The following is a 10108-nucleotide window of genomic DNA, read 5'->3' as shown; positions in this document are numbered from 1 at the left end:
AACTGAGGGCGGAAAATAAGACATTTAAGTTAGAAGTTTCTATTTTGTTTTCTATTCAGTTTTTTCATTGTAAACTATCTGTGTAACTAAGATTTTTCTTCATGTCAGGGCTTAAAGTCAAGTCTTTTAGTTCAAAGTGTTTGGGTTCAGTTTGTTTTTGGAACATCCTCTATGTTGAGCTGTTGAGTTGCGTTATGACACTTTTTTTACATTTATGACAAAAATGTAGTCTGCAGTTCTGTAGGAAGTACTGAGTCGTTAAACACTAGATGAGTAAAATAAGTCAGAATGTCCACAGCCATCTAACTTTATTTCCTAACATTCTATTTACTTACTTAATTCATTCATACTTAATAATCTTAACAAGATGATCCCTACATTTTATTCCTAAATTCTCACAGTGATGTCATGTCTCTACATTCATATTATTATATGACATTTTGCAGTTTATATTTTACTCCTCATTCTGTGTCCCCTCCAGTTAAAGTATTTCCCCGGCTGCTGTTCGTCCACACATACCACCACTAATCAAACTTCTTTAAAACTGTAGGAGGATCGACCTGGAATTTCAATGAACCAGCCAGACCTTGAGCCTGGCTCAGAGTCCTGGCTGGACCTTTTCCAGTCTCTCAAAGAGGAAACTCTGAGAAACTTCTCATCCAATTTAGGGAAGTTTCCATGGCTTTGCACTCATTGGTCTCCTCTCAGGTTTCCAAAGTGCTTTAGTGTTTGGTCTGTCCTGAACCATGATGAATTTCTAATTCTGTACAACCTATTTTTTCTATGTCTACTTTCTGTCCATTTACACAAACACACACACCTCTAAAACATTTTTTTTGCTGGACTTGTCCTTTGAGGCCCAGCCTATCGTCGCTCCCCGCAGTTCGACCGTGATCTCTGGAACAATCTGATTGGTCTTGTTCTGCGTAAAAGACGATGAAAAAAAGACAGTGCTGCTTATAGAAACTGACAGCGCCACATTCCTGGAAGCAAGCTGCACTAAACAAAAAGCTGCTGCTGTCACTGTCAGCTCATGACCTGTGGGTATGTCTGCTCTGTCACTCCAACTACAGATGGGAAAAGGTTCAGTTCAAAGTCTTACAGAGAAGATAAGACAAAAACAAGTTTACAGTAAAAAAAAAAAGTCTGAATGGAGCAAAACCATATTCATAATAAGTGATTTCCACTGCTTTCCTCCTCCACCCTTCACCCAAAGACATATTCAGTGTGAATCGTACCGAGGCTCCTGTGGCTGCAGACTTTGGGTCTTTGTGGAACGTCAGAACACCTCCGTGGAGAACCGTCCATGTCTGAGCCCAGTTTTTCCTGTCACGAGGGAACAAAGATGGTTCACAGCTTCAAGGCAAAATGACACATGACTCCACACCCAAACTGAAATGTGAGATGGGATATTGTAGCAAAAACCAAGCACTGTCCATTTACCTTACTTTCTTGCCATTTTCACAAACTTTTGTCTTGTTGAGGATTCCAGCCTTCTCTAAGTTGTGCATCTGAAAATGTTGGAAGAGTAAGATTTAGAATCTCATTGGATCATTTGTTGTCCTTAGACTCACTATATTGGATAATTACATGGTGATGAGGTGCAGACAATAGTGATTAGATGTCATCAGTAAAGGCATGAACACAAAAAGCACTAATAAAAAAATTACTTAAACTCTCTCTCTCTCTCTTGTTCCACATAATAAGCTTCCATAAACTTCTGCTCCATTTTGTCTTGATGCCATTTCTATATAATATTCACCATAAACTGAATTACATGCCCCCATTTTTTATTATTTTTGGGTTTGAGTTTAAAGTCCACGAATAAGCCGCTAACTTTGGATTTACTCGACTCTGTTCTGCTATAGCTATAGCACTGAGCTGCCCATTGTTTGAAGCAGGAAAAAAAAGCATGAATAAAAATGGACACAATTTGACGTCAATGTAAAATAAAGCAGCAGATGACTTGACCAGAGCACTGAAAAAAATGACGGCTTCTTTTTTTAAATAACACCAACAGCGGACAGGAACAAGTTGGGGTTTAGTGTGTTGTCTATGGCTACACCAGCACATACGGTATAGACTAAGTTGTAGGAGCTGGAGTCACTTTTCCAAAACAGCTTCAATCTAAGCTGCACTCTTCTTTGGATCAATGTGAAACTGTGATCCAAATCGATGGGATTTTCAAGAACATCTGATTATGTGACGTCTGTCTGATGCTGCTGTGACGCTCGGCTAATTTTAAGTTGAACACGTCAAGCTGATGTTGACTTCTAAATGAAACTTCCCTTTTTCTTCTCTCCAGAAATAACAAAAGCAGAATGTCTGCTTCAGTCCCACAGCTCTTACCTCTACTACTTACATCAACAGTCTTCTTGCCTTCCTTTACTACAACCACCAGTTCTGATGTTCTCTGTCAATTATATCCATAGGTTATCACCCAAAAAACTTTACCGCTCTAATACTGCTTATAAATCTGCAAAACCTCTTCACTTCAGCCGCCTGACCGTGTCCATCCACCCCACACTATCCCAGCATGTTCAGCACAATGCCAGTGTTGTAGAGACAGGCATTAAAACAAGTCTCACAAGCAAACCTCCCTTTCACACCTGCTTTTCTGTTCCACTTTGAATATATTTCCCTGTATGTCATAACATCCTTTCACTGCATTTTGACAAGGAAAACAACAATAATTACCTACCAACACTAACACTAACCTACAAATCTACTAACATCCACTGTCCAGGTTTCCCATATTCATTGACAGTGTGCTGCTACTCATTCTATTCATGTGTTTCTACTGTTGTTTTGGTGCTGTACTGCTGCTGGAGCTTTAATTTTCCACAGAGAACTCCTGAGGGATTAATAAAGTGCTATCTATCTATCTACAGCGGGAGTTTCACAACAAAACCTAACAGAACTGTAATGTTCCGATCGCAGCGGTGAAAATGCACGGCTGTATGAAAGGCATGGAGGTTAATGGTGTTTAAACAAAGCACACTCTGAACGCACAGGTACGACGGCAGCTTGAATGATCTCCAGTCACACCTTTGGCCAGATCATAGATAGATCTATCTATGAGTCAAGCTCAGGTGAAGACACGAGTAAAAAAAACCCACGTTATAGCGCAGCCACCTGGAGGTCAGATAATAAGGTCGTCTCCCGGGTCTAAACCCAAAAGCCTTGGGAAAGAGATGAGGGTCAGTGACTAAAACTTCTGTGTTGTACAAGTTCATTACAATCTAGAGCAGAATGAGCTAGAGCAGGTCAGGTCAGACTGGTGAGACACATGTCTTACTCACGTTAGGCTGCGTCTCTGGAGAGTTCCCTGTGCTGGAACTGTCACTGCTGTAGTCTGACGTGTTCCTCCTGTGGGTCGGGACAAATCTCTGCACCGTGGGGAGAGAACAGGAGGTTACTTCTGGATCCATCATTACGAAAAAGATTTTTTATTCATTGAATTATTATCAATATTTTTGGGACGGGGTATTTAAGGAAGATTAACCACAACCAGCTTTAGAGAGACAATCTGGGAAAGATTTTGTCTCTTCAAACATGACTGGGTTAAAAATGATCTCAAAGATCTCATGTGAACTCAAAGCCTAGGATTAACATTAGCTCCTACTATTATTAATGTGGTCTGTATGATGAAAAGGAGGCTTCAGGGATAATTAAGCTTCATGTTGACTATTTTATGTTGAGTATTTACATAGTACATAGTAATTTAGGCTTTTTGGGTTGAAATGCCCTGGAATATGTCGTATTTGAAAACCCTACCAACAGTCACTGTGGGTCACTGCACTTTAAAATCTAGGCCACTTAAACTTACATTTGTCTTGTATTTGAAAGCCAAGTGGCTAATTTACAGTTTTTGATATATATATTACAGCCTAACAAAGTGACAACGTCACACTGTAGATGGATTCAGCAGAAAGAAGAACTCTAATGGTTTCATGAGGAGAGGTTTCGTTTTCTTTCTTTCGTTCGTTAGAGCAAATGTGATGGTAAAGTGTTATAGGAAGTGTGACCAGATGTCTGGCAGCAGGTATTAGGCAACAAACGACAAGAAGTCTGTAATAGGTCCCACGTTGACACATTCTGAACAGATGCAGTCTGCCAGCCATTTCTCAACAGAATGGATTTACACCAGGCCTCAGGTAATCAGAGTGAGAGCTCGCTCACAGAGGCGGCCATTGTTGTCCCGCCCACACGTGTCAGATAATAAACCTCCCACCACCACTGCACTGCCCAACAGGACAAACACAGGGCCCTTATTTGTGTTCAGCCACCACCAGGTGTTTGTGCACAAAGGTAGTCCCCCATGCCCCCCCTCCACCTCACCCCACTGCTGCTGCTACTGTAAACAAGAGAAGATTGCAGTCGATTTGCGATGCTAAATAAGGGTTAAAATGGCAGGGGATGAAAGGAGGATTCGCCCTCACTACATTTACAGGTTTAGGTTTAATCCAGCCACCACACCCTGGATGTGTGAGGCTGCACAAGTGTGTGTGCATTCATGAATAGGGGAGAACAGACACAATGTTTGGGAGTGTGTGTGTTTGTACCCCATCATCCTGTGGTAAGCTGAGCTGAACGGGCCCCATGGTGTGTCTCCAGTTTTTTATCACTGACACATTTTCTGCCTCGACACCATTCTCCACCCTGTACAGACCCGGAGACACAGGAGGCTGCAGGGACAAAAACACAACTCACTTCAGGTGTTAAACTGGGCTCATTTAAAGAGGTGAAAGGCCAAACCCAAAGTGTGTTTCACTTCAAGCGTGCTTATATATATATATATGTTCTGTTTCAATAAAGCGATGATTGGAAATACCTCTACATTAATATTATTGGAATATTAACATATTATTGGCTTTTTGTATTACAAAAAGCCATTTACCTCAGGCAGGTGCCACAGTGACCTGGATCCATCTCTCAGGTAATAGTAGGTCTGCCCTCGTTCATCCACAGACTTGATCCACTGATGCAGGAGGTAAAACATTCAGTCAAATTTACTTTAAAGGCATTACAAAGGCTTTTTTGGTTGTGTGAGAAAAACAATGGCTTCCCTCTACACCATACACCGCACCTACACTATGTAAATATCTGAATAAAATAACAGCATTTGATTAAAAGAATGGTCCTATTGGCATAAACACATAGAAGAACAGATAACAGTGGGTGTGGTGTGTATGTTTAAGCTTAAACCTCACACCTACTTCAAACAGGAAGTGGCAGCGGTCTAACTATAGCTATAACTATGGAGCCCAATACATTCAACAACAGCAGTGGAACTCCTTCAGTCAGCAGTGACTGTGCAGCAGCAATTTTTTTTTATTTCATGTATCACAATGGAGCCTTGCATCGCAAGGGTTAAAATGTACAAATATACAAATCTAAAGTGACTAATATCTTGTAGGAGAACTTTATAAGCAAGTATGATTCATCCAGACTAAAATATTAGGCTACTTTTGACATGACGTCATGTTTTTATCCCAGATGCCTTCCTGCCATGATTAGACAAGGAATATCAGCTGTTGGTGTCCGTGGACTTGCCTGATCCGGAGTGTGTTCGCTGGTGAACACCCAGGTCCCATTGGGTTCCACGGTCAGGTTCCAACCCGACGGTGTGCTCCGGTCCAGGTTGGCCCTAGGGATGATGGTCCGGCTGACGTGGCTGAGGCTGTACTCCTTAGGGAGGACTGGAGGTCCAGCAGCAAAGATTTCTGCGTAGGCGTCAGACTGATCGACGGTGGGGTAATCCTCAGAGGGGTAGTCTTCCTCAGGCAGTGGAGGCTAAGAAAGTTACAAAGAAAACATTTAAAAACAGACACAAAAAATATTATGAATACATAAAATCATATAAAATATATAAAATATTATTATAAAAAAGTTTAAACCAGGCAGGGCATTTCTTGTATATAAAAGTTATTCTGAAAGAATCCCACAGTAGCCCTGACCCTCAGACCAGACAGTAATAGGAAAACCTTTGTGTTGAGAAGTTGCTCAATCTCAATGAAATGTCAGTCAGTTAAATACATTCGGGCTGAGATCCTAATACAGAACTAAATGACTTCACTTTGACTTTGACATACATGTGACACTGAGCCCTCCAGACATTTAACTCTGACTTGGCCCAACAGTATTTTATCACTGACAGGACAAAGGTGAGAAGGTTGAGAGAACATACAGAAATGTGTTGCTTGTTTCTGAGTTGATATCTAATATTAAACGAGTGTAGTATCACCTGTATTTGTAAAGATAACAAACCATAAAACCATGTCATTTTTTACCCTGCAGTCCCCCTGATTGTTAACGGGAAGTCAATATTCCTGTGTATTGACCACAGAGTTAGGCTGATGCTGAGCTGTGCTCTTAACCATTTTGATAAAAATGAGGCTGCCACTGACTGCTATGTGGGTGCAGGAAATTAACTGTATTACAGCTGTCCCGTGGGTGAGGCTAAAACAGGAGACAGAGCGAGGCTAAGTAGAGCAGCCAGACTGTCCTCACCGGCCCATCCTCGTGAAACCGGTGCACGCTCATAGGCTCCATCAGAGGAGGGTACGGGCTCAGCTGCTCTGGAGGTTCCCAGGACGTCTCCCCAGACATCGGGTTATAAAAGTAGGGTCGACCACTGGTCTCATCCACCAACTGCTCCCAATCTGAGGTCCACACAGGGGGGGGCGAGGTGGAGGGAGAGAGGGCAGGCGATCGAGGAGGTGAAGGGAAGCAGGTCTCCTCTGAGGGAAGGCGCTCGGGGTCTGAGTCTAGAAAAGGATTGTCCCAGGTGGAGTGGCCTGTGGCAGGGTGGTAATAGTAGTCCTGTCCACTGTCCTGGTCAGTGTGCACCTCCCATCCTTCTGGGCCAAGGTAGGATGGAGAGTAAGACGAAGAAACCGAAGGAGGAGACTCGGAGATGCTGTGGCGAAGTTGCGCTACATTGGCGTAAACAGCAGAGCGAAGGTTTTGATTCCTCACCTGTTTGACAACCAAAGAACATGTTCAGCATCACTACAATGATGAGAATTTGTGTGAAACACTGTGTGTGTGTACAGGAAATGATGACCACATGCAATCTAAGAAAATACACATCAGTGAGAGAAGACGGTCTTCGTCTATATATATATATTTATACACAGGATATATATTGCTGTTACTGCTTTATTTTCAGAGAAGCACGTTGAGGACCTGTGAACTTCCTGAGTAGACAGATATTCTGACGGTTCAACCTGCTGCACAGTTAGAGGACAGCATGTGAAAGGGGAAGAAAGGATTGCCACACTGAATTTGTTTGTGTAGCTGTTCCCAGCTGCTCTTTGGGACTTCAATGTTCCAGATGACCAGGTCAGAATAAAGTGCAGCACTACCAGACTTCAGCATAACCCAACCAAAGTTTCTGATTTCACAAATAGAAAGTTTCATAATTTTTATTAGTGTGTCTGACTGACTCCACTGTACTCTTTCTATTATGATGGCAAAAACACGGGACCAGCTGCTGACTCAACTGACAACTGGCCATATATTTAATTTTCTCCTTGTTCTTAAAAGTGTTTTTGTGTTTTGTCAAATTAACAGGTTGACTTAACACTAAAACTTGTTGAACAGTTTTTAACCAGACTTTTCCTCAAAGCCCCGGGTAACTGAGTCAGGACAACTTGGTGTCTCGGACTTCAACACTCTGGACTGGTGATATACACTGTTGTATACAGAGGGTTATTTAATTGTTATCTTTCTGCAAAGCTGGCTTCATTATTGACACCCCTCCATTAGTGATCTCATTCAGTTCTGAACTAATCAGAGCACACACACACACACACACTCACACACTCACACACACTCTGCTTACTGACCATGAAACAAGCTGATACATTAGTGAAGTAAAGATAGTGGAAATGAGACAGATTTCTCAGTCCAAAAACAGCTAGAGCTAGAGTCATGAAAAACAACTCTCAAAACACTGTCACATGGTATAAAACTAAATATGGAAACCAATACATCCGCACAGTCAGGTGCTGAAAGTGAGTCTTTTGGGGTTTTTAAAATGTACGGTTACTTCCATCTCATGACGCTGTTACACCTGACTCTCACATATGACGGTACAGGTCGTAACGAAGGATCTCTACTGATCATGAGAGCGACTCAATTCCTTTGACAGAAAAACACAAGTCGTTGAGAAAGAGAGAAATTCAAACTATGACCCAACTGTAAAAAGCAAAAGAGCCAAACTGACTTCTTGCAACATTAATGCCACTGAACTCAACACAAGAAAAGAAACAAGTGAAGAGGTGACATGTTGACACAAAGTAGGAAGTGAGACACGTACGATGAACCCCAGACTCTAGATTAAGCTCCCTTTAGAGCAATAGTGTTTTTAAAACTGACAAGATGGCCTACCTGAGGATCGACAGGCAGGGTCAAGCCCTGCTTGGCCTTGGGACTCGGCCCTAACCTGGAGTACATGTCCACCATGTTTACACCGGTCTGTCAGCTGAAGCCATGTACCGAAGAATGTCAAATCCAAGTATGAAAATCGCACAGAGATAAACTTGAGATGCTGTCAGGGACAAAGACGCGCTCACACACACACACACACAAACACCCTGTCAAGCACACATGCTCCTGCTGCTGCTGCTGCTGCTGCTGAAGCTGTGTTAGTCGCAACCCAGATAGAAAGAAGAACTGTGTTACAATAGCAGCAGGAAGGGACTAGACGAGGATAGGTTGCTCTGTGTGTGTGTGTGTGTGTCTACGCATGAGTTACCCTACACAGGATAGGGGGTAGAGGGTAACTGTCTGTGTATGTTAAAACTAAAAACAGAGAGACAGAGAGAGAGACAAAGAGAGAGAGAGAGAGAGAGAAAGAGAGAGAGAGAGAGAGAGAGAGTTAGATAAAAGGGAGCAGCAAACATTTTGCAGGTCACTTCAACCTACTTCCTGTCTGTGAGCCCCTGTGACACAGAAGGAAATGACAACAATGGAAACAGGGTTAATAACAAAGTTTTTGGAGAGCGTGTGACTTTATGTAAAAAAAAACGTATTAACTTGTTGTTTTTCATCATTTTTCCCTTTGATCCCTCTGCCAAAGATGGAAAAGAAGATGCAGGATGCTGAAAAAAGGGAAGCTATCATTTTATACAAGAGAAAGAACTGTTATTACTCGCCTCTCACTGTGGTTTATGTTGGTTTGGGTTTTTTTTTTGTTTGTTTTTTTTTCTGTCACTTGTGGTAAGGAAATAGTAACAGCTGTAAGTGTTAAAATCAGCCACTGTGATACAACAAAAATACAAATATGTAGATTTTTATGTTGGTAAACAATTAAGGATTTTTTTAAACTTTTGTGAACACAAAGCACAAAATAAATTTAACTAGATGTGCTGAAAGAGGTCAGCTTGTTGATATCACTGTGTCATATTCTAGTGATACAGTATACTGTACACACACACACACGTCTGAGTCTACTGATGTCATCTTTCTGCTCGTCTTAGTTGTCGGGAAACTTTTTTCCAACAGCTGCACATGACATTGTTTCAGTGCATGACTGGAAATGCTGCAGCAGAGAACAGACAACTCTCTGCTCTCAGCAATGCATGAAGCTGCACTCTGCTGGATCACTTAACCACATTAGCACCCGTCCAATCAAACAATGGAGAACCAAGTCGGGGCCCAAAGGCCCACAGTTCAGCTATTGAATTGGTTTGGCTCCACCCCCTCAGTCTTACATCACACCCTCCAGGGCCCAGAATTCAGGATAGGTCCACAAATACTCAATGTGGAATCCATGAACCAATCACCGGCCTTATCTGAGAACTTCAGACCTGGTCTGCATGCTGACCCACGCACCACAGATATTTTCTTTTCTGGTGTTTCTCCTCTTTCTGTGTAGGAGGGGGGGGGGCAGTCAGAATGTGGACTTCACTGTTTTACAAAAAAGCGAGAGTGTCATTTAAAATCAGGTGTGATCAAATATCATAGTGGAGCACACACGCTACACACAAAAACAGGACGGTCTTGGCCCAAAACGATCTTCCTATAAACCTGCTACACACACACAGCAACGCACAATTAGTATTTGTTGAGGTGTGTTGCACTGAAGTGTGCCCTTCAA

At 42.2% G+C, this 10108-nt stretch overlaps 1 protein-coding gene across 1 annotated transcript in view; it reads right to left on the bottom strand.

Moving 5' to 3' along the window:
• The window catches only part of arhgap27 (Rho GTPase activating protein 27), a 19971-nt gene that overhangs the window by 3485 nt on the left and 6378 nt on the right, over positions 1 to 10108 (bottom strand). The window contains exons 4-11 of the mRNA XM_025058029.1: positions 6514 to 6981; positions 5557 to 5796; positions 4901 to 4981; positions 4566 to 4688; positions 3303 to 3389; positions 1444 to 1511; positions 1239 to 1326; positions 821 to 922 (exon numbers count right to left, since the gene is read on the bottom strand). Coding sequence (XP_024913797.1) covers positions 821 to 922; positions 1239 to 1326; positions 1444 to 1511; positions 3303 to 3389; positions 4566 to 4688; positions 4901 to 4981; positions 5557 to 5796; positions 6514 to 6981 — 1257 coding nt within the window. The remainder of the gene's footprint in view (positions 1 to 820; positions 923 to 1238; positions 1327 to 1443; positions 1512 to 3302; positions 3390 to 4565; positions 4689 to 4900; positions 4982 to 5556; positions 5797 to 6513; positions 6982 to 10108) is intronic.

The sequence above is a fragment of the Cynoglossus semilaevis genome, chromosome 8 (genome assembly GCF_000523025.1).
Source record: "Cynoglossus semilaevis isolate Cse_v1.0 chromosome 8, Cse_v1.0, whole genome shotgun sequence".
Lineage (NCBI taxonomy): Eukaryota > Metazoa > Chordata > Actinopteri > Pleuronectiformes > Cynoglossidae > Cynoglossus > Cynoglossus semilaevis.
Note: the sequence above shows the minus strand (reverse complement) of the source record. Positions and strands in the feature narration are given on the sequence as shown.